Raw genomic sequence first — 22,718 nt, forward strand, 5'->3', positions numbered from 1 at the left:
AGCTTGTTTGGCATCGCTAGGTACCTTGAGCAGGGTGGGGGTCTTGATCTTAAGTGCCCGAGCAAACACACCTGCTCGCAGGCTGACTGACAACACTACCGGTATGAGGGCTTTATGCTCGTTTTATGCATCAGTGGATTCACTTGTGCTCCGAGCGCGCTGACCACTGTTCTGGGCCGCCACGCCGCCTCGGGGCAACGTTCGTTTCGTCTCCATCTGGTCAAACTGATGCTCGTAGTGTGCACTAGAAGCAGAACAATCCAGTTCGGCTGGCTAGCAAAATTGATAGAAGCTGATGGGATGACACTTCGTGTGGGTTTCGACCTCTCAAGCCGTTCGTTGCCATGCCAGTGCTGGCCGTCTCCATTTGGTTCCTGGACCGATCCGGCTCTACGGCTCCAGTCTACCTAGGTCAGAAAGGCCCAGCTACACTAATGATTGACTACTGCTCCCTACACTAGGCCAATACTTTGTTCCTGACGAGATGTGGTGTGATGCGGTGGGTTAGGCGGGAGGAGGGCAACATGCATGTTCCTTTTACCGGACCATCGTCTCCCGGCCGTCCTCCCGCCTTATCGATTGTGCTGCAGCTGCACGACAGACGTGGTTGCACCAAGTGGCTAGGAGAGGAGAGGTGGCAATTCGCCCGTTGCTCAGTGCAATCGGCTCCCCCCGCGCTCGGCTCTGCAGACGATTGCCACTTTCCATATGGGTGCACCGAAGAACTGTCGGCAAGGGAACATCCATGCGGGAGAGGGAGACGCTCGAAGAAACCACCGGCGGCCCCCTTGCGCTGTGGCTCTCACTGCCCCCGCTCCGCGCTGCGAACAGCGCCCAGGGTGCTCAGAGCTTTCGCGTTCGCGACGAGAACTGTTGGGGACCGGGGGGGAAGCTCTGATGCCAGACTGAGGAAACGTGTGATGAAGGCCGTCGGTTGCCCAGACAGGAACCGAACGGCACGGAGTCGTGCCCCTACGAACCAGGGTTGCGCAGCGGGAAAAGGGAAAAAAGGGACCGTCGCATCAGATAATATTCCTTCTTAGGGCACTTTTTTCCCCTTTTCCCTATGGCTTTTCCGGGGAAGACGCCGGGGAGGTGGTGGTCACCAGGTGCGGCGGGTGGTAGAAGTGCTAGGCCAGTACCTTGACTCTCTCACAAATATGCAAAGAAATCAAGTAGTCGCCTATTTCGCGTACCAAGCTGTTCCTGATCGGGTCATGCCTCTACCCATCGCTTTCCGAGCCCGCAGCCCCCCCTTCCTCTAATCTAATCCAACGAATCGAGGACTGGAGGACCCTCCTGCTGCCCCAAAGTCTCTGTCAAAGCTCGCTGAGGTCCTGGTGCTGCTACTGCTCCAATTTGCGCGCGCGACGCCCATCTTTGCTTCCGCTCGCCGTCCCTCTCTTCCTCCTCACAGGTCGTCGCTCTCGTCCCGTCTCGTCTCTCCCTTTTCCCTCCATCTTCCATCACCCATCCTTTGAGACATCCGTCGCCCTTTGCGCTTTCCCCCATATTGGGACACCGTTCCCGTTGACCTACAGTCAATTCTAATATTTCCATTGACCTCACCGTCACCCCTGCAACTTTTTTTTTTTTTTTACGCGAGACCGTCACGTCACGTCTGCGCAACTCCAGCTCTACCGAGTCCCAGTAAGCGACACCTCGCCTTTTGCGCGCCCCGATGCGCTCGCACTCGTGCCAAAACTAACGCGACGATTAGTCTTTTCTCTCTCGGCCGAGCCCTTCCATCCGGCGATCGACGCGACCCCGAGAATATCTCTCCCGGTTGCTACAGCACGCGTATCGCGAACGCTTCACGTACCCAATTTTAATCGGCACTCTTGCTCAGTTTATCGCCAAAATGCCTTCCGCGACAGCTACTTCCATCGAGCGGCATTTGCCCACGAAGCACAACCCTCTCATGCTTGAAGATGTGCCGCTCTGTAGGGAGACCCGATTAGTTGCGCTGGGAGTTTTAGCTGACAAAAGACCGCAGACAACGACCTCGTCTCGCGCCGCCGCCTCGGCCAGACACAACTGACGGCCAAGATGGTCAACCTCCCGGATGGCGACGGCGCCGCATTGGGCGTCTTCGACTACGCGCATCTCCGCGCGCCGTTGCCCAAGGGCATCGTCTCGGGCATCTTCAAGTCTAGCCCGAACAGCTACTTTCTGATGCGCCGAAGCCACGATGGCTTTGTATCTGCTACCGGCATGTTCAAGGCCACCTTCCCCTACGCCGAGGCCGCCGAAGAGGAGACGGAACGCAAGTACATCAAGTCCCTTCCCACCACCAGCCCCGAAGAAACGGCTGGCAACGTTTGGATCCCTCCTGATTACGCCCTCACCCTTGCCGAGGAGTACGGCATCGCACCGTGGATCCGCGCCCTGTTGGATCCCGCCAACATTGCTGTTTCCAACACCCCCGACAGCCCCCCCAAGAAGATCACCGCCCCTCCGAAATTCGAACTCTTCAAGGCGCACCCGCAACTTGCGCCTCCCACTCCGACCTCGTTGCCCCGCAGCACCCGATCTCGCCGCTCAGCTAGCCCGTCCAAGAGCACCACCATTCCCAGACCAGTCCGATCCCCCAGAAAGCGCAGAACCAAGGCCGACTCGGTCGAGCCCCGTGAATCCACGCCCACCCTCACCACAGCTACCAAGCTCGAGGTCAACGGTGTAATTACCGAGGACAAGATCGCCGAGGCGGAAGTGGACACCGTTATCAAGACCGTCGAGGCCGAGCCGGTACTTGTGTTTGAGCCCAGAGAAGCGGATCCCAAGGCCAAGGTTGTCGTCGACCAAGACATCAAGACGGACGAGGACGGAAACGAGACCAAACACACTGCCGTGTCACTAGAGCTCCCTCTGCTGAGCTCGGCACCACCAACTGCCGAGGAGACTGCTCGCATGATCGCTGAGGCTAAGCAAATGGTCGAAGCCGCTGCCGTCCAGTCAGAGGAGGCTGCGGACAGCTCCAAAAACAAGAAGGGCAAGCGTGGAGCCGAGGAGATCTCCAAGGGAGATGACGAGGACGAGAAGGCTAACGAGGCGGTTGATGGGGAGGAGCCGAGGTCGAAGAAGGCCAAGACCACCGAGGCTCAGGTCAAGAAGCTGCGCGTACGAAACCGGGCCTTGTTCGGTTTGAGTGCGGTGTCGCTCGCTGTTGGGTATGTTGACATGTTTCTCTCGAAGCGAACCCAAGTAAACTAACTCGTCTTTCGCAGTGCATTCTCTTACTTTGTTGGTTCGCTCTAAGCCGTCGGTCAAGTCGACATGGACGCCTAGGGTCGGCTGGGGGCAGGTTTAAGGCGGTCTGGGCATGGAGCTCGCAACTTTCGATCACTCCGTGTACATTGCGAGGATAGCAGACCCGACAGCACCCTTTCTATATCTTTTTTTGCCTTTCGCTCATACCCAGATAGAGCCCGAGGAGACTCGGGCCGGCTTTCTTTCACTCTTTGTTTGTGGAATCTTTGGGTGGGAACAAACTCAGTGTACATTGGAATCGTCCTATGGCGAAGGGGGGGATGCGGGAGGGTCAAGCCACGGTTCAGGATTGAAGGCATTTGTAATTGATGTATCATTTAGGTGCTTGTCTCTGCTTGCGGGCGTGGAAATGGGATATGGTGACTGCTTTGCAAGTGATGTTGACTCGACTGTCGCAATGCCTTGTATCTCTCCAACTGAGATGAGCAGTAAAGAAACACCGGCTTGCAGGATGCTCCGTTTATACCATCATTCGGGGTGTGTTGTTAGGAGCTGCCCAGGCTCTCACGGAAAGTCCGCATGTAACCGAGGTGCTTCAGTCACCGGGGGGCATCCGTGGTCATAGAAGACAACAACAGATGACATTGACTTGATAAGGTATGGGTCCGCCTACAACGGTCCTTTACAACGGTCCTGGGATAACTCTAGCCGACAAGAAAAAAACGGCCACCCAGCACATAATGTCAGATACCAATCCGCGGCGTGGGCTCTCTCAGTTTGTGAGCTCCTTGCCACCCACCATTCCATTGTCGGGGTGTCACAGCAACCCAACCCACTAACGCCCTAGCGCCCTCCCCTTCAGACCGGCCCTCTTTTCTCCAATCTGGGGGGGCCGCTCCCGCGCGCCACGCATGGGGAAATAGTCTCGGGTCAGGTTCGGGTCAAGGCCGCGCCCGCCTGCATCATCGAGGGAGAGGGGTGGGCACGCGGATGGCTAACACCGGCAATGGCCGGCTCCCCGGATAACTATGACCCTCCCCCGCAGTCTGGGAAGCTGGGGGGGTAGGCTCGGCTGATGCGTGCCTCATCTCCAACAGGGGGAGGGGAGAAAAGGCCCCTTGAAAGGACGGGAGCGCTCCTTTTTAGAATCATTATTCCTTCGGTTTGCCTCTAGCCTGGATCCCTCTTGGTTCTGGGATTGACTTTGGATTGGATTCGCCATTCAAGATGCGGGCACTTTCGACACTACGGACCCTGAGACTCGTCCAACGGCGGGGTTTCGCGACGACGCCGCGGCGGCTGGAGAGCTATGGCTTCATCGGCCTGGGACAAATGGTGCGCCCGCCCATCCCCATGATCTTCCTGGCCTTTGCTGTCACGAAACGGCCTAAGGGCCAGGGGTCACAATGATTGTTCGTCCTGTATACTGATTCCTTCCAGGGCTACCAAATGGCCAAGAACCTCCAGTCGAAGCTGAGTCCCAAGGACGACATCCGCATCTTTGACGTCAACAAGGACGCCGTCTCGAGCTTGGCCAAGGAGATGGAGCAGTCGCAGACGGGCGGCGCAAAGGTCACCGTCGTCGAGAGCGCAGGGGACGCGGCGACGGATGCTGTGAGTTGGTCTCGTTTGCTCCCTTTCGACTCTCTGTTGCTCTTGCAATGTCAATTGTCTCTCCCCAGCCCTACTGGTTTTGACTCCAGCATGCCTACGCCCCCTCAATGCCTATAATTGCACACAAGAGAAAATAACCACCCAAGACACCCGTGCTGACGCCAGCCAGGACACCGTCATCACCGTCCTCCCCGAGCCCTCCCACGTGAAATCGGTCTACGCCTCGATCCTCGCCGGCCTCCCGCCGCGCCAGCGCATCTTCATCGACTGCTCCACAATCGACCCCTCGTCCTCGCGCCAGGTCGCCGCCTCGGTCGCGGCGGCCCAGCCCTCGGGCCAGGGCGTCTTCGTCGACGCGCCCATGTCGGGCGGCGTCGTCGGCGCCACGGCGGGGACCCTGACCTTCATGCTGGGCTGCGACGCCGCCCACCTCGCGCGCATCGAGCCGACGCTCCTCCGCATGGGCCGCCGCGTGCTGCACTGCGGCCCGCAGGGCACCGGCCTCTCGGCCAAGCTGGCCAACAACTACCTGCTGGCCATCAACAACATCGCCACGGCGGAGGCCATGAACCTCGGCATGCGGTGGGGGCTGGACCCCAAGGTCCTCGCCGGCGTCATCAACGTCAGCACCGGCAAGTGCTGGCCCAGCGAGGTGAACAACCCCGTCGGGGGCGTCGTGGACGGCAGCCCCGCGGGGCGGGACTACAAGGGCGGCTTCGGCATCGGGCTCATGCGCAAGGACCTCGGGCTGGCCGTCGTCGCGGCGCAGGAGGCGGGCGCGCGGCTGGAGCTGGCGGGCAAGGCGACCGAGGTGTACGCCGCCGCGGAGGCGGAGGAGGAGTGCAAGGGCCGGGACTTTTCGGTCGTGTATCGATACCTGGGAGGCCGGGAGTGAGCAGGACAGCCTTCCACTTGGAGGGGCCGGGGTGTTTAAAAAAGTTAGAAGGCATTTAAAGAGAAGAAGAAGAAAGATCTAAGCCAAAATTAGACTGTTTACCGAAGGACATCGGACCATCCTGCCGTCGACATCCCGGGCGTGAGCCGCTTGTCCTTGCCCACCAGCGCCCTCGTCTCCTCCCGCCACCACCTGGCCCTGGCTTCCGCCTCGGGCTCGCCGAGGTGGTCCACGCACAACTCGCAGCGAATCATTCTGGGCTTCGGGCGGCGGTGGCGGGGCTCGATGAGGCTGTACGCCGGCGCCGTCTTCAGGACCTCGAATTCGAGGCCGGAGGGGTGGAGGGCCGGGTCGGCGGGGCAGGGGCCGGGGACCGTGTCTCGGAGGACGCCGCAGTGTGGAGACGCCGGGGGCCCGTCGGCGGCGGGGCATCGCTCGATGATGCGCCGCCGGGGCTTGCCGAGCCGCGTGTTGCAGAGGACGCAGATGTGGTGGACTACATCTGTGACGCACATTATTGGAATCGGGGTGCCTAGTATGTATGTGTGGATTTGTATGTTGAAATGGGGCAATCAGGGGAAAATGCAAGCAGTGGACTTTGTATAATCGGAATTTTGGCTCTATTCTTTTCATCTTTTTCTCGCTTTTTGAGTCTGAGAGGACGGGATGAACACGCGCAGATGATATACCATCTCCAAGCCGAACAGCTAGATTTCTTGGTCGAATGTTGTGATGGACAACGGACTCGAACAATGGGTCGTCGAACTTGGGCGGCTGAATAAAGCGACGCGAAAGCGCCTTGACAGGAGAACAGCAGGGGTAGATGTCCACGCACGACGGCAGGTGAGTGGTGAACAGTATCTTTTATTCCGATCCAAGGGCATTGGAGCACAGCCCAGAGTCTCGAATCTTTTCAAGAGAATCTCCGGGCCCCAGCTCCACCAAACTCAAGAGGGACGAGGTCTGTTTGTATTCTAAACGCCAGTGCCCGAGAAACCTCGGAGCATCGCACATGGACGATATGTAACGAGAAAAAAAAAGTAAAAAAACCTTCCCTGTTATCCGTCTAATTTCGATTCTCACCCCTTCATCTAAATACGTTTTCTCGTCTTCTCTCACGCAGACTCGCGGCCCGACTCAATCTTGACATTCTCGGGTGTCGTCGTCGACGTCTCCTCGGACTTCTCGCCAATGTGCGCCGCCGCCTTGCGGGAGTTGGCCATCGGGGGGAAGAAGATGCCCGGGTGGACCGCGGTAAGTAGTGTGACGCAAAGGAGCACGAGGCCGCCGTCGAGGACCATGAACGAGGCCTCGTCCTGCATGATATGGTTGCCCCATCCGCCCGCCATCTCGGCAACACTGTCTCGCGGTCAGCACTCGGAGTGTTTCCCGTTTGTCTAGGAGGGGGGATTCCAACTAACCGGTAGATGCAACGGGTCATGACGCATGCATATGCGAGCGTGACGCCGTAGATGAACAGCCTGAACTTCCTGTCGTGGTACAGCGCGAGGTTCCCGACGCCGGCGTCGGGGCCCTTGGCCCACCGGCGCACCCGGATCAAGTAGTCGGCGCCCGCGACGCCGAAAAGCACCAGCACCACGACCTGCAGCGCAATTCCCGCGATGATGGCCTGGTTGCCGCCGTCGAGGAGCTTCTTGTTCGTCGAACCTGCCGCCGCCGCCAGACCGCCGCCGATGGCCTGGATGATGAGGCAGGTGAGGTCGGCGGGGAGGAAGATAAGGGGGTACAGGCGGGGGCGGATGCGGGAGAGGGCCGGGTTAAGATTCGCCGAGACGTGCTTGAGGGTCAGGTAGATGCCGGCGCAGATGAAGGTCGGGCCGAGGATGATGGTGCAAATTTGCATCTGGAAGGCGTCCTTGCTCCACGGGTTCTGGTGGAGGAGGACTCGGCCAATGTATCCTGGGGGGGAAGCATGTTAGTTCAGTATGTTCCGGTTCGTGATCCAATTCGGGGGGGTGGGCACGGGGCAGGGGTTCATCCAGTGGCGGGTTGGGATGGTTTAGATACTCAGGGTTCAGAGCCGAGCAGGGAGGTCCATACCAACTGTCTCCAAGACGCAGCCGCCTGTTACAAAGGCCATGAAGGTCCAGGTGCGCTTCCACGTCCCGATGCCTGCCGACACGAGAACGACCAGGCCAAAAGCGACGGCAAAAAAAAGGTTTGCGCCGAAGTTGGGGTAGTAAGACAGCACCGTCATCTCGACGGGACAGAGCGCCGAGACTTCGGTGCACTCGCGGAAGGGCCGCCGTATTGTGGTGTCGTTGGCCGACATGTTGACGACTGTTTGTGGTAATCGGAATGGGTGCTTGTTCGGACTGACACGACAGTTGGAGGTTGGGACGCAAATGCGTTCGCGACGTAATGCGGGATGGTCCTGGGCGGTCGCGCGCTTTTATTTAGTCTCAAAAGCCTCCCCGTTAACTCCTTTGTTGTAAGTTGGCCTTGATCGATCGGATGGCGAAACAGCCGGCGTCAAAGAACACTTTTTTAAGTGAAGTGACCAAGAATAGAAAGAAATGAATCAAGCCGAAGACGCAGAGACGGGGCAGAAACGGTACCGGGGGACGCAAACGACGTCCATCGTCTTACATATGTACGCATACACGGGGGCACGGGAGCTATTACATGGCGTTGCCTCCTCCGGCCGGGAGGGGCGCGCGGTGGAGTCTAGACCAGTTGTGACGAGAACCCGAACAGAACCGAACGAAACGAACGGGTCACGGATGGGTGGCATCTCTGCGAGAGAGAAGACGCAGCAAACGGCAGCGCTAAGCCCAGAGCCAAGATCCTCTACCTCTACGCGAGGGCCCGCTAGCTTTCCCGATTTGGAAAGCAGCGCGTCCGTTTCCAGACTTTAGGTATCGATGACCATTGGATGTTGTGTCCGTTCGACGGAATGCCCAATAAGATGAGTCTGTAAGCAATGCCATGCTGTATCTGCGAAATCTGACGCGGCGGAGGTTTCTCCCAGCCGTCCTACCTGGTTGATCAGTGTTCACGTACATTTCCAGAGCAGCTGAGAATTGATCGTCTGCGCTCTGATCTCAGCATGGAAGACCGTGAAAAGAGCCAACAGCACCATGGACTCTAGGCGACATTTCAAGGTTGGTGGGGATTCTCGAAGGCCAACACCCGAATCTTAGCTATCTGCTAGCGCCTTGGCCGGATCCGCAGCAAATCCACTCGACTGGGGGTGATTGAATCCGAATGACACGGGCTAAGCGATGCCTAAAACCACCACCCGAGCTCCTAACCGAGAAGGAACCCTAGCGAATTGGCCCTACTACACCTTGAAGAACCCGAGAACACTGTGGGGGACGTCGGGTTCATCGGTTCGCTCTGACAGTATGCCTGCTATTCGCGTGGCGTCGTTGAGCGGTTGGAGCGTAACTCCGGGGACCGGCAGCATTGAGACTCTGGGCCCAGACAGTCGGAGCAACTAGTCTTGCCGAATCGTCGGAGGTGTTGCGCCGTGTTTACACCACCCGAATGTTCAACCAAAGCTGAGGTGAGATTTCCGAGAATGAAGCGCCCATGGACGTGACGACTGCCTGAACATCTCACTCGACCACTTGTCATGATTTGGATACGCATCTCGTCTGTATTGTATCGGATAACTTTTGGGTGAATTGCATGATTGATTGTTTCTATGGTTTCTTCCGCCGGAGAGCAGTTTTCCAGACATTAGTGGTATCGCATGCTGCTGTATCGTGGGTTTGACTAGTCGCTATCATCGCTGCTGCTCTCTTCCTCTTCCTCGTCGTCGTCGTCTTCCTCTTCTTCATCTTCTTCGTCCTCCTCGTCATCATCGTCCGTCTCGTCGTCATCCTCGTCGTCTTCCTCCTCGGCCTTGAACCTCGAACGCTGTACTTCGTTGTCGCCCTCTGCAAGCCAATCATCGAGCGTCTTGACGCCAACACCGCTAGCGGCACCAACCCCAGCACCAGCGACGAGGCCGTTGGTCTTCGTCGGTGCTGCTCTCACCGCGCTGTCGAGCATCTGGCTCGCCGGCACGCTCTTCTCCTCGCCATAACCTGACGGCATCGTCTCGGTCTCCCGTAATCGCCGGTCCGGTTCCGCTCCGTCCGAGACCCAGTCGGGGAGAGCATCGTAGCCACGCAGACCGTGAATGCCACCCCCGCCCGCCAGAACAAGCGTCGATGAGCCGAGCAGGAAGCCCTTGCGCGTCTCCGATGGGCTGGGAGCTTGCGGCGCCGGTTTCGGTGCCAACAGCATTAACGTGGCCAGCTGGGGCACCGATAGTAGGGCTCGATACATCCGGGCCCGATCGCGAAGATCGTACGACGTATCGTAGCGGACCAGCAGCAGCGCATAGTCCCAGAGCTTGGCAACGGGATGGTCGTCTTGGCTAGGGACGGCTGCTTCATCTTCGCTCTTGTTTTCGCTGAGTCGGTTTACGTGGTGAAGGTACACTTTGGCGGCGAGGAGGAGGATCTGCCCCTTGGCCACCTCTGCTTCGCTCGCAAAGTCCTTGAGGAGGATCCGTAGCACATCTGCCGCGATGTTGTCCTCGCCCTTGAGACCCGAAAACTCGCCCACTAGCCAGATAATCGTTGCCCTCGCCTGAGGGTCTGTCGCCGAGTCCAGGTTCTTCGCCAGCCGCACGACCGTACCAACATGTCCTTGGGGGTCTTGTTGGATCAAGTGGCGAATGACCGTTAGCGACTCCGCTGCCAGCGTCCCGTCCAAACTTGTGATTTGTCCCAGTAATAAACGGAGACACCTCGGCGCCGCTGAGGAATCCGTCTGCGCGCATCGTCCAATGGCACGCACTGCCTCCCGCACCAAAGCCTTGTTTGTTGACCCGGAGAAGTGCTCCAGCTCGTTCAAAATCAGGCTCTTGGTATGAGATGGCGCGTGGGGGAAGATGAGGGTCAGGATCTCCAGCTTCAGCTCCCACACTTGCGCAGGGTCTGTAGCCCTGACAAGGAAATGGCTGGCGTACTTGACGAATTCGGTCGGTCTCGTCAAACAAACCGAGACGATGTTGTAAAGTGCCACTTGCTGAATGTCTTGCGGTCCCCTGAGAAGCGCGACGAGCGGGCCAATGGCGATTTTGACATACTCCGGCGTTCCAATGTCAACGTAACACCTCGTGACCGCAATCACCACTGCCGAGTTGCGGCTTTGCAGCAGGGGCTTGATACCGTTGAGTAACAGGGCCAGGTCCGGGTCTATCACGACAACTTGCTGTTCGTCACCTCCCTCCTCCGTAGCCTCACCATAAAAGTTGCCCAGGTCGGCCGCCTTCTCCTGAACTTTAACACTGCGCGTCCGTCTCGGGAAGCACTTCCTCGCGTAGTATGTCATCATCCTCAGCGTGGCCAGCTGACTCCATTCGTCCATGTCAACAACCTTCCTAACCAGCGCTCGGTAGTGTGGATGAATGAGGTCGATTCGATCGGGACATATTTCGAGAAATGCCGACACGGCCGCACCGGCGACAAAGTACTGCTTGTCGCCAAGCAGAGTGGTCAGGTAATCGAGGAGCTGCGGCAGCTGCGTGGGGTCGAGGCGGTAGCATTTAGGAATAGAGAGGGCAGCAGCTCGGCGGACATAGGGGCTCATGTCCGCCACGCCCTTTTTGATGGCCAGGTTTACGATCTGGCTGATGACCGGGACTCGGATACCAGACATGGTCTTGAGTGCAAGGGCGCGCACTTGGGGGTTCGTATCGGAGAGGGATTTCTGGATCGTGTTGATGGAGAGGAGGGCGAGGTCGGGCTCTTGTTCGGCATGGTGGATGAGGTAGATGTAGACGAGCTTCTTGATTTCGATGTTGGGCGAGGCGACATTCTTGACGACCGACGAGAAGAAGGGCAGCGTCTTTTGGCCGCGGTACATCATCTAGACACCCAGGGGCAATTAGCCTAAGCCAGCAGCGGAAGTGAGTATTCCATACCGAGAGGACGCGGCGTAGGCCGTCCAGAACCTCGCGCTCATTTCGACTGTCCAGCAGCTTCTTGATCTGTGTACGGTCGAGCGGGCGGCCGGTGCTGCGTGAGCTGCGCGTCGCTGAGGCGGCGTCGAGGGTGAGCTCCCGAGCTAGACGAGGAGGCCGTTAGCGAGGGGTACAACGACGCGGTGAGGTGGCAGAAGACGCACCGCTCTCGAGCAGACTGGATATCCGCGCGATGGACTCCATGGCGGGTGGCAGCAAGGTCCGACCGGAATTTGTGCTTGGGGTTGTCGAGCTTCGTGGTCTCCGAGGCGGATGTTGCAGGGAGGGAAATGACGTCTCGTCTCGTGCTTGGAAGGCTGAGCCTGGCCAACGAGGGGCAGAGAGGCTGATGCTGACGTGCTTGCTTAGCTGTTCGCAACGGAGTGGGCTACCGTCGTCCACTACAGACTGTCCGGGCCGTCCAAACCACAACTAACCCTCTCAAATTCAGTGGGCAACAGCGCTGAGTTGGAGAGAGCTGCCCCGCTAAAGCCATGTTGCGCGCACGTCCACTGCCCCACCACGGCGGCATCGGACTTTATTGACGAGCTCCGGATGTACTTTATTACCACCAAGCACCTCTCCTATATATTGATCACACATATAAGTGACTTTTCCTTGCATTTGACTTGGAAAAAAAATTTGCACTTCTGCTTTGCCCGGAATCCATTCGTTCTTCTCATCGCTATGCTTGGTCTGGTATCATTTGTTGTGTGCTTCATTGAGCCCAATATCCATCCCCAACGCTGCAAAAAACAAAACAAAAGTCGCCTTACTTTGACTTAGTCTTCTCCCCAAATCCCATCTTGAACGTTGCAATATTCGACCCAAGCATTCCTTTGCTCAACTTCAACCTCAAACTTCGTGACATTACAATGAGACTATCAAAGGTGAATTGACCTTGGGTTGTAGTGACTTCTTGGTGCAAGTATCCCAGCTTGATGCCAGCTGACCGTCGCAACAATAAGTGGCCGAGCTGAGTTTGATAGTTCGTCACTATGGTTGTGCAACAGCATCCATTACTTGACTGCAAACTTCCCACTGACCAAATGAGATTCGTCAAACGCCTTCCATGATTCAACGCCCACACTTAATTGTTGCCGAATAAGATGTCACGAGACATTATCCTCTTCGAATCTCACAATAAGAATTGGATGGTTGCGGAGACTCAAAGTACACAACCAGCCCAACATGTTCTCAGATTCCTTTCCCTACCAGGGAGTTGAAGCCCCGGCTTTAGCGTTATGGGTGTAGGTTTTTGAAACATTAAATAAAATAAAACAAACCTTCAGAATTGCAAGTTTTGCCATTTAATCCACCAGTATATTCCCAGTTTTGACAAATATATCATGTGCGGAATCCGTTGATGACATTTATAAATGCGCCCAGTCAAAGCTGTCTCTGTTTGAAAACTCTCGTTTGGCTGGAAAGCTTCGCAAATCAAGGATGCGCTCGAGGCGGTGGTCTCATAGCATCAAGGTACAAGAACTTCGACATGAGACCGGGGAAGAAAGGCGGTGTCGGGGGGCGTAGTTCTTCCTTGAGTCCAAGTGGGTAACAGTGCTACACTAGATCGTAGAAACCATTTCACTGGGTTCGACTCACTCTAAGCCCCAATGAATCTACTGTGAGGGGGCTCAGACCGGGGATATTTTTGACTTCCTTGTAAGCCACTGATTTGCGGGAACAATTATCAGCTGAGGCCGGCCCCGAATCCGTATTCTTACAGGACGGCCTCAGTTGACCAGCTGCCCTGTCTTGGCTATAGGGCAAGCTAGTTTCTCCAGGGAAATATCTCCAGCGGGTAATATAGGCTAGACCACATGCGCCCAACGAAGAAATGACTGTGGATCATATAGTTCTCCTACATACTCTGTCGCCTGTCAGTTTCCCTGTTAAACAAACCTTGTTCACCGTATGGAGATCTCAACAGAGGGTCGAAGGAATCTACCCCACAAAATCCTATAGGCATCAACATTTCACCCATGCAACTGATACCAGCAGAAATAACATAAAGCGAATATAAAGAGTATCAAACCCCAACTTTCCAAACCAAGATTGCGTGCTTACTATCGATCCAACTGGACAAAGTCTTTTATCTACCTCTTATCCTACTCAGCACCAAGCAGTCCGTCAACATGCGTTCCCAATACCTTGCCGTTTCCCTCTTCGCTGCGTCAACAGTAACGGCTGCTGTTGTACCTTTGGACACAGCCGCAGCGGTTGAGGAGAGAGAAGTGGCGTGTGGTTGTCTGCCCGACTACATCGGCAACAGCTACGGTTGTGGCAGCTTTTTCCCTGGTCAAAACTACTGTCAGCAAATGGGTGTTGCTGGCGACTACCCGGTATGTTACTTTTTGTCTCACAAAGATCCTTTCATCCGCTTGCGGCCATTGTTCTATTGCTAACCATCTCAAAGAGGTGTCTGCATTTCTACTTGGGAGGCCGTACCTCGGCCAAGTGCTGCACTGCGTGCAGTGCCCGCTGCCCTTGCTAAGCTCTTTCGACAACCAATCTCTGAATCTTTCACATGCTGCCGAAGGTCATTATTTAGCGACAAGTTGGAGTTGGGGCGAGGATTGGATTCGCATCGAAAGGAATGGAACTTGTATGTATTTAAATAAGTCCGGTAATGACAGACTACAAAATATTGATAAAACTGTATACACTGTTGACTCTAAAAAATATCATTGACATCTTCAAAACTTACCGAAATCTGTATTAGAGTGGTATTCTCTGTGAACAAGTCAAAGTCGAACAGTTGACGAGAAAGGATGCATTTGATAGTGTAGTTAGCCAGACCCTGATAGTGATTGACCGAAATAATGTCGTGGGGGTATACCTGCGCGAGTGTCCCATTTCCAACTCCGATAATGCTTTACATATTGATGGAGGATGATATATTGCCCAACTCTTAGCCTGTAGTTGAAACACCGTATGGTCGATGTCTTCGGGAGGTGGGTGAACAGAGGGGCATGGGACAGCAAGCGGTGTGTGGCGTTGGATCTCACAAGGAATTCATTCAGATCAGAAATGGCAAACGGTGCTTCAAATTTTTTAATTTTTTTTCTAGCCCATTGGGATTTTTCTGAAGAAAACAAGTACATAAAGCAGTGGCTTTAGGATACAGTATTTGTTTCAAATGAATGCGGATCAAGCCAATCTCCTCCGGTTTGTTGTTCCATTGTAACTCCTCCAAGACCTGTTGTCTAATCTACACCGAATGGCAATTGGTGCTATTACTAAGTCATATAGACGATGGTTTGTGTTACTTGAATATGCTACAAGTATAGCAAAATTACAACATATGCAAGAGAAGAAGGAGGTAATTAGCAATCGGTATTTTTAGCCAATGCGGCGAGTTCGAAATGGAGGATCGCCGTTGTGGTCAGCGTTTGGCGTTGTTCATACCATGCCGACCCGAAAGTGGGGCCTTCTTGGTGTCATACTTTCACTTCGCTCATCCAGGCTCATCTCAAGCTTCACCAAACCCACCAACGACAACTCAGGACACACACCGCGCTTGTTCATATCGGCCGAACAAGTCGCGGAAGAGGGCCGAGAAGCATGATCGACAAAATTTGAAACCTTCTGGCGATGGCCCCGACCGTTCTGTCACCAGCATCGCCGGCAGAGCTGCTGCATTATATCGTCACCTTTCAAGCCTACCCAACAACGCTCCTCATCTGCTGCTCGCGGGAAGAATTCGTCTTGTCTCTCATATCAAACATCCAGCGGCAGGCACCCGGAGGACATCCCCAGGCCCCCGAGGAACTGCGCTCGCCACCCCTCCTCTCGGCGTCGCTCTACCAGATCGCAGTCGCGCGCCACATCCGCATCCTCTTCATCCCAACCGTGACCCACCTTCGCGCCTACCTCTCCGCCTTCACGCCTTCAGACTCCCTGACGCCGCCTCCCCCGAATCTTCCATCGCCATCCGCAAAGCGCAAGCCGCCTCTGCTCCTCGTGTTCGGATTCCTTGGCCTTCATCGCGACAGCAGCGAGTGGAGTGCGCAGGGCATCAGCAGCTCGGCCGCCGTGCTCGTCGAGGCTGGCCGACGCACCGAGTTCAAGCCCGTCATCGTCGAGCCGAAGGGCGCGAGTGGACATGAGGACTTCAGGGCTGTTCTGCAGGATGACGCGCCAGTCCTGAGCGGGAGCTCGAGAAGGGACGAGGGCGTCTGGATGGGGAGGACGGTTGAGGTGAGACGGGTGCTGGGCCGGTGGTTTCGCTTTCAGACAGGCCAGTGGGACGTTTAGGAGTGCGACAAGGATGCATATTTGAAGAGGAAGAAGCCAAAGCCGTATCGACTTTGGCCTGCTTAATTTAATCAATCATGTTGATACGTGCGCGATGAGTAGTTCCCAGCGACGCCCCCGAAACATTTAAATATTTACTCCATTCCAGCCCCAAACGCCAAGCCCGTGGTATCCTATCAACTCATCTCTTCGTAGCAAACTGAGGTAATCAAATCATGAACAACAAGGAACCCTAATCTCAAAGGGCCTGTTCCATCTCGGTGATGTACAGTTTGATGTGGGATTCCATCTTGAGGAACTCGTCATAGGCGCTGTGGATTTCATTGTCGATGTTCTCCTTGAGATCCAGCATCTGTCGTCTTGTTAGCAACACGCCCCTTTGGGAGATCCGCGGTCATTGACATACCTTCTTCTCAGTCTGCTCAATGCGGACCCGGCGCCTCTCAATGTCCTTGCCCTTGTCCGTCCGCTCCTCCGTCAGCTTGCGATGAACGGCACGCAGCTCCTCCATTCTCTCCTTGGCCTCCTGAGCCTTGGAAGAGCTCTGCTCGCGGAGCTTTTCGGTACGTTCGTTCCACTTGAGCAGTTGTCGCTGCAGCAATGACTCGGTCCGCTCAACCTCTCGCACGTTGTTACCGCGTTCGGACAGAGCGTCGCGCTGCTTGACATTCTTCAGGTTCTCCTCCTCTTCCTTGGCCAGCTCAACACCAATCTCGTCGAGGACCTTGATGCAGGACGCCACGTCAGTGGAGACCACGGTGAATGAGTCGGCCGAGGTCTGCAGGGCACGGGAGCGGCGATCAAGGGCCTCGATGTGCGCCTTTTCGCTGTTGAGGGTGTTGCTCAACTCCGTCAGGGTCGCCTGGAGCGCAGAGGGGCTCTGCATGACGTATGGCCGCAGCTTCGCGCTATCCTGCTTCATTGCCAGCTTCTGCGCCGTTCTCTCTTCCAAGGCTGTCGTGAGGTCTGTCTTCTTGACCTTGGCGTCCTCCAGACGGGCTGCCACGCGCTCTTGGTTCCGCCTCAGCTCCAGCAGCCTCTGCTTGAGCTCCTCGTTGCGCGTCGTCTTCTCGCGCACCTGTGCTTCCATGGCCTTGCGGTTGCGCTTCATATCGACGAGACGCGACTCCATATCCTGGTTCTCCGAGTACAGGCTCTCGATACGCGCCTTGGTGGTCTCCGCCTTGTTGAAGTGCTCGTCGATGACGCTCGTTTGCGACTCGCGGAACCGTACAAAGTTGATGAGGTAGCTGAAGATCTTAACCAGACGGTCATGCGACGGCTTGTACAGGTCGTTGAAGCTAAAGTCTTGAACGCCACACTCTGCGAGAAGACGACGAAGGGAGACGTAGAAGCCCATCAGATTGCGGGTGTCGGGAGGGACGACGTCGGCGTACTCGCCGCAGATGTCCTCGGCGGCGGCACGCATGGCGGGCTCGACGGTATCGCGCGTCGCATTGAGGAGAAGCTCGGCGAACCATTCGAAGATCATCTGGACCTGGAGGGGGTTGGGCTTTTGCAGGTCGGCGACCGTGAAGGGGATGCCGATGTCTGTTATGCAGCCGACAATCTCCTTGTCCGGGAGGCGCATGAACGCGTCGGCTTCATCTTCTTTCTTTCGGGTTCGCGACTGGGTTTGCGTCGGGGGGATAATGCTCATTCGCGGGTTGTACGACATTCTGGCGGTGTTTCGGGCTCCTTGTCAGGGAGCAACGCGCTGCGAGTTGATGTATGCAAATTCGATCAAGTGTAGGGCTGAGGTATCGGCCTGTGTTGTCGCGATTTTGGGCCATCAAAAGATTGCCGTAAACAGTTAATTGGGCTTGTTGCTCTGACAACTGGGGGCCTATCGATAGAGGGGTTGGGTCACGTGACAACACACACGTGCGACCCAGAGTCCGGGTTATTCCCGGTGGCGCCGTTCATCAGAGTCCCTGCCGGCGTCAACCGCCCACGACGACGTCAGACAGTGAGTGAGTAACAACAGACGTCAAAACCCAATACAACGTTCGAGGTGCCGACCAGGTTCAGAGAAAAACCCCCCGATTCCAGCCTTGGTTCGGAACATCGGGAAACCTTGTCACAAAGCATATTGTGCCGCATTGTATTGTGCGGCACTGACACGAAACCGATATGCTAGAACGCGGATGCGACGCTCCTCATCAACTCGGAACCTACCCACAAACCATGCTCTGACCTTCAACCCGATCAAGACTCTGGGCCGAACGAGTGCGCCGTTGATGGTTCAAGTGTTGCTAGAGCCCAGACGCAGGGTAATTGCGTAGCTTTTCTCATCGAAACCAAACAATTTGCCAGAACACGGGCCACGCACCATTTGGCCAAGCAAGGTCTACACTACACTACATTACCTGGAAGCATCCCGTCACCCATGCTCTGAACGGCAGATGACCTTGATCCATCGCCACTGCTTCCATGCCTGGTTCTCTCGAGGCCAATTGCATGCAATTGGACGACGAAAAAAAGTCCCAATTTCGAGCCAAACGGGCCAAAGATGAGCCGATGAACACACCATCGCGCCCGCCGAGATCTGCACTGAACCCCCCAGGCAGCTCCCGTCGTCCGCCCACATGGCATCCAGGCATTTTCTGGGCCTACCCCGACCATTATGTCTCAACTGGATGCAGGCTTTGACCTTCATCTCCGCCTCATCAAATAAATCACCCATCCGGACCATAGGGATCATCTCATGTTGCAATGCACCATCCAGCTGGCTCTCCATGTCCACCACGTCGCACTAAAGGGGCCTACACCAATTGGCCAGAAAGAACAGACGCTCAGTGACAAAGGCTCCGAGAGCGTGAAACATCCGGGAGTTGCTTTTCGGGACGTCCCAGTCCAGCGTGGCCACCAGGGAGGATGCCATCAGATGAAGGGGGGTTTCCCACAGTGGCTATTGGGCATCCAGCCAAAGCCTCACACCCTGTTCCGAGCGTGCTGCATGATCGTCTCCTGCACAACGACCGAACTGCCAAAACCGATGCTGATGGCTCTTGGATTCGAGCACCGTCGAGGGAGGTCTCCCTCTGCATTTATTGACGAACCAATGATTCGTCCGATGGAGGGAAGAGGTGACGTGCATAACTCACAACAAGCAGTCATGGTGGCCTCCAGGGGCACGAAGCATAGGCAATATCTGGTCAATTATGACGATCCATATGTCAGCTTGACGAGGGAGAATTGACTCACCCTCGAATCTCAAGGGCTGGGCGACACCCTCCTCTCAATGGCGACACCTAGGGGCTAAAACGGTCTGGCCCCCTTCTATTCTTTCGATCATCCTCCGGGGGCCAGTTCTTCTTCGATGCCTCCCCTACACATTGGCCGCAACTAGTATGAACAAGTTGGAGAAAACACACGCATATTCAACGCATTGATCCAGTAATAGGAATGCAGAAACTAATGTCGAGCAGCAATGCCCATCCTCTAATGCGATGGGCGAAACAACCCGGATAATCAAAGCAGCAGGCCCGTACAAGATTGCGACCTCCATGCAGCACTATGCACAGTATCCTGGGGGTTTTCACTGCGTGTCGAGTCTGACAGGCGCGAGGGCAAAACGATGCGGCCAGCAGACGCCTGCATCGTGCTTGGTGCTACTCAGGGGAAAGGCGGCTGGAGTACGACGTGTTTGACCATATCTTGCATGCAACCGTTTGAGAGTCACACAATCGTTGCTGGAAAGTATCACTGCATCAAGACACGCACCTAGAAGCTGCGAGGATACTCCGCGCCGGGCTGAGAAGCGAATTGAGCTTGAAGCTGACTGGTGACGGACTCCTCCGAACCCAATTGCAAAATGATTTGGGAGGTCGATAAGAAGAACGGCCCCCCGGCGCGATGACGTTGCGATGGGACGCCAATCTTAAAAGGATCGCCCCCAGGCGGCTAGGAATTGAGCACCCCGGGTTGCCGGTCGGCGGCGGGGGCGGGCGAAGTCAGTGAAGCCACAGTCAGTGATGAAGCTCTTGCGAGCACTTTGCACCCATGCCGCTCGTGCTACAGCCGGTGCGCCATTACGAAGCCCTGATTCCAGACCGGCAGCGTATCCCTGATGAAATGTTGCCTTTGCGGTGCCAGCCACGGCAGCCATGACATAATGGCCGAAACTTTCTGTTGCATCGTCGCAGAGAAGGAGATTACGGATACTGAGTCACTGACAACGTTCTTGAGGGTACGATGCATGGACAACACCAACCCCGGCCACGACACAGCGGGGACGGATACAGCACATCGATCTCATCAAGGGGGGACTTGAGAAATCTTGCTTGATGGAAATGCTGATTCCAGCCCCTTCGCCCTTGTCGTAGGCGGCGAGCGTCGGGCCCCGAGGCAGTGGACAGCGTGCAGCAATACGGGTTGTAGCGTCTTTCGAGCCGCCAGTTCAGGGCAGTTGGGGACGAATACGAGCAAATGTCGAGTGTATTCCGCCAGGGCAACATGCAGGTTCCCACCGAGCCAAGTCCGTCCTTCGTGTGGGCGCAGGTAGTGAGTCGTTGGCTGTTTGGTGCCCGATACGGCCCCCGATGCCTGTGGACACAATGTGCGAGAGGTATTTGTGTCCCGCTTAACAAGTAGCAGTACTTTCGGGAAAGAAAAAAAAGATCCCTGCCTCAACGGCGCATGGCCCCTGTGCTTAGCAAACAGGCACGTTCAAACTTTTTTACAAGTACAATCCCTCCAGGCCACGCACACAAGTCCCTCTTGCAGGGCAGACCGTTACGCATGCGACGGGCAAAAAAAAAAAAAAAGCACTCTTGCCATTTCCCTCCCCTGCTGGGCCGCAGGGCCCGGAATAGAAACCCTCTTGTAGCCGAATAAATCAGGCAGCTGGCTTCTCTGGCAACGCGACGTGTGGAGGTCGCGAAAGGATGCTATTCTAGGAGCTAAAGTGGTCAGATGATGTGCCTCTCCAGCGGTCTAAAGCAGTTGCGGCCGTGGTTCGGTTTCTTAGTCTTGTCCGTTGCCAGCGGCGTAGCTGAGATGGTCCGTGAGGGAATATGCTTGTGAGGAAGACAGTGAACTAGCCTGCCTACTGCTAGCTGAGGAACTATCCCCAGTCGATCCTCCGCCCGCAAATTGACGGCGGGACGGCTGGTAGTCGATGTCACCAAGCAAATGTCTGTGTCACCGACAAATCCGCGTTAGGGGCATCGGGGCAAGAGCCCAGCGCACGCCTCGCCCTGTGCAGCTGTCCGTGAGCAAAACTTAGTGAACAGACGAAGCTGCGATAGGGAGTGTAGGGCAGAATGGTGAATTGGAGGCGGGAACACAAGCCAAAAAAACAACTGTCGACAGACGCGATGGAACAGAGGGAGGGTTGCCTCAACAGATGGACATTATCAGCGCAACCTCGGAGGACGAAGGGCGTCACATCGCAAGGAGCATGTCAACTATGCAATGGGCAAACGGGTAAACATGGCCGTGAGAGGTAGTCGGAGAGTTGCGGGCCTCAGCCGGGCTGAAGGTGGCTGCACTTCTAGCCGTGGCCGATACGGCGAAAGCTGCGGCCGACAAAAGAGGATGAACTCTGTTCCCCCCGCCCCCTTCTGCATTTCGCGCCCAGCGGGATTCGCCAGGGACAAAGGTCACGAAACAAGGGCATATCCAGGATTCTTCCTCTCTTGGTTCACGAGTGGGCCGCTATTGGGTTCGAGCCGGTAGATTTGTATATTCTTGGTTCCTTTCGGGGTCCAATATGTGGCACAGCAAGGAATAACACTATGTATGGGAGTACCGAAAGGGTATGGCCCGTCCACAATGATTCTTGATCTGGGCTGGCAGCCCTTGAATCGGTCTCGATATTTGGATCTAGTGTATCCCTCTCTACGGGATGACTCAGGACCAGGGGAAAACGATTCACATTTCAGCCATCGACTTTTTCTCATGCCTGCAAAAAGCAATCGGTGCAGACGAAACCTAACATTAGTCAAGCATACCTTCCGAGGGCCCTGCAAAATAAACAGGCCGATCAACGACACCGAACCTCGGCATCCGCCCGCAGTTGTCATTCCTGTTCCTGCGGTTTTTCCTGTTCTTGTTTCCTCTGCAATGTAGCCAATAGTGGGGTGAGAGAGAGGTGCAGAACAAGGTGAGCGAAGCACCAAGTCTGGGCTGCCGCAAATCCGGCTTGCATCAGGGACAAGTGTGCAGCGCGGATACGATACGATACGATACCGAAGAGGCAGCCGTACGGGTACCTTGCCTTAATCCCTCCCACATCCCATTCTTGCGTTTTGGCGACTTGCACACACTTTGACACTCTGCCCTGCAGTGTACACAGCATGGCCGGGGTATAGCCCAGTCCCCAGCCGTTGGAGGCGGCATAAGCAGAAACCTTAACAAGCTCCGCCTTGATGGGGTGTACGGATACATTCAGCTACAGGAATGTGCAATTGCTAGACAAAACAGAGCGCGCGAGACAAAGACAAGCGGGAAAAGGCAAGGAGAAAAGGCAAGGAGAGATCAAAAAAGATGGAGACACCAGGGCGATGGGAATGGATGGGAAGTGGCCAAACAGATGAGGAGGGGAGAGACATTCAACAGCCGGCTCCGTGGTTCGCTCGCCGTCAGGCCAGGAACCAGCGCCACGGCAGACACACATTGCACCGCACCGCATCGCATATTCACTGAATCGCTCCTCTCCTGCTTCTCAGACCAGGCCAGGGAAGCAGTGGCAGCGAAAAGCAAGCGTGGTGTGTGTCCTGGGGAGCCCAAAGGTCCCACTCGGTTGATACT

At 55.9% G+C, this 22,718-nt stretch overlaps 7 protein-coding genes across 7 annotated transcripts; 3 read left to right on the forward strand and 4 right to left on the reverse strand.

The window, feature by feature from the left end:
* Window positions 1–1,861: 1,861 nt before the first annotated feature.
* Window positions 1,862–3,258, forward strand: EsH8_IX_000053 (uncharacterized protein; the record flags this gene model as incomplete). Its single annotated transcript, XM_083266389.1, has 3 exons — window positions 1,862–1,943; window positions 1,997–3,170; window positions 3,228–3,258. The coding sequence occupies 3 exons, from the start codon at window positions 1,862–1,864 to the stop codon at window positions 3,256–3,258; spliced, it is 1,287 nt and encodes a 428-aa protein (XP_083129954.1).
* Window positions 3,259–4,437: 1,179 nt separating this feature from the next.
* EsH8_IX_000054 (NAD binding domain of 6-phosphogluconate dehydrogenase-domain-containing protein) lies at window positions 4,438–5,719 on the forward strand (the record flags this gene model as incomplete). The annotated part of the gene is made up of 3 exons (XM_083266390.1): window positions 4,438–4,545; window positions 4,651–4,824; window positions 4,994–5,719. The coding sequence occupies 3 exons, from the start codon at window positions 4,438–4,440 to the stop codon at window positions 5,717–5,719; spliced, it is 1,008 nt and encodes a 335-aa protein (XP_083129955.1).
* Window positions 5,720–5,817: 98 nt separating this feature from the next.
* On the reverse strand, window positions 5,818–6,234 carry EsH8_IX_000055 (uncharacterized protein; the record flags this gene model as incomplete). The annotated part of the gene is made up of 1 exon (XM_083266391.1): window positions 5,818–6,234. One exon carries the CDS (start codon window positions 6,232–6,234, stop codon window positions 5,818–5,820), a length of 417 nt encoding a protein of 138 aa, XP_083129956.1.
* Window positions 6,235–6,834: 600 nt separating this feature from the next.
* On the reverse strand, window positions 6,835–8,012 carry EsH8_IX_000056 (RTA1 like protein-domain-containing protein; the record flags this gene model as incomplete). Its single annotated transcript, XM_083266392.1, has 3 exons — window positions 6,835–7,078; window positions 7,141–7,639; window positions 7,781–8,012. The coding sequence occupies 3 exons, from the start codon at window positions 8,010–8,012 to the stop codon at window positions 6,835–6,837; spliced, it is 975 nt and encodes a 324-aa protein (XP_083129957.1).
* Window positions 8,013–9,460: 1,448 nt separating this feature from the next.
* EsH8_IX_000057 (AP-3 complex subunit beta) lies at window positions 9,461–11,906 on the reverse strand (the record flags this gene model as incomplete). Its single annotated transcript, XM_083266393.1, has 3 exons — window positions 9,461–11,608; window positions 11,664–11,806; window positions 11,867–11,906. The coding sequence occupies 3 exons, from the start codon at window positions 11,904–11,906 to the stop codon at window positions 9,461–9,463; spliced, it is 2,331 nt and encodes a 776-aa protein (XP_083129958.1).
* A 3,393-nt stretch (window positions 11,907–15,299) lies between these two features.
* EsH8_IX_000058 (uncharacterized protein) lies at window positions 15,300–15,962 on the forward strand (the record flags this gene model as incomplete). Its single annotated transcript, XM_083266394.1, has 1 exon — window positions 15,300–15,962. One exon carries the CDS (start codon window positions 15,300–15,302, stop codon window positions 15,960–15,962), a length of 663 nt encoding a protein of 220 aa, XP_083129959.1.
* Window positions 15,963–16,200: 238 nt separating this feature from the next.
* On the reverse strand, window positions 16,201–17,640 carry EsH8_IX_000059 (Nuf2 family-domain-containing protein; the record flags this gene model as incomplete). The annotated part of the gene is made up of 2 exons (XM_083266395.1): window positions 16,201–16,314; window positions 16,369–17,640. The coding sequence occupies 2 exons, from the start codon at window positions 17,638–17,640 to the stop codon at window positions 16,201–16,203; spliced, it is 1,386 nt and encodes a 461-aa protein (XP_083129960.1).
* Between the last annotated feature and the right edge of the window lie 5,078 nt (window positions 17,641–22,718).

This window comes from Colletotrichum jinshuiense, chromosome 9, assembly GCF_051148585.1.
Source record: "Colletotrichum jinshuiense chromosome 9, complete sequence".
Lineage (NCBI taxonomy): Eukaryota > Fungi > Ascomycota > Sordariomycetes > Glomerellales > Glomerellaceae > Colletotrichum > Colletotrichum jinshuiense.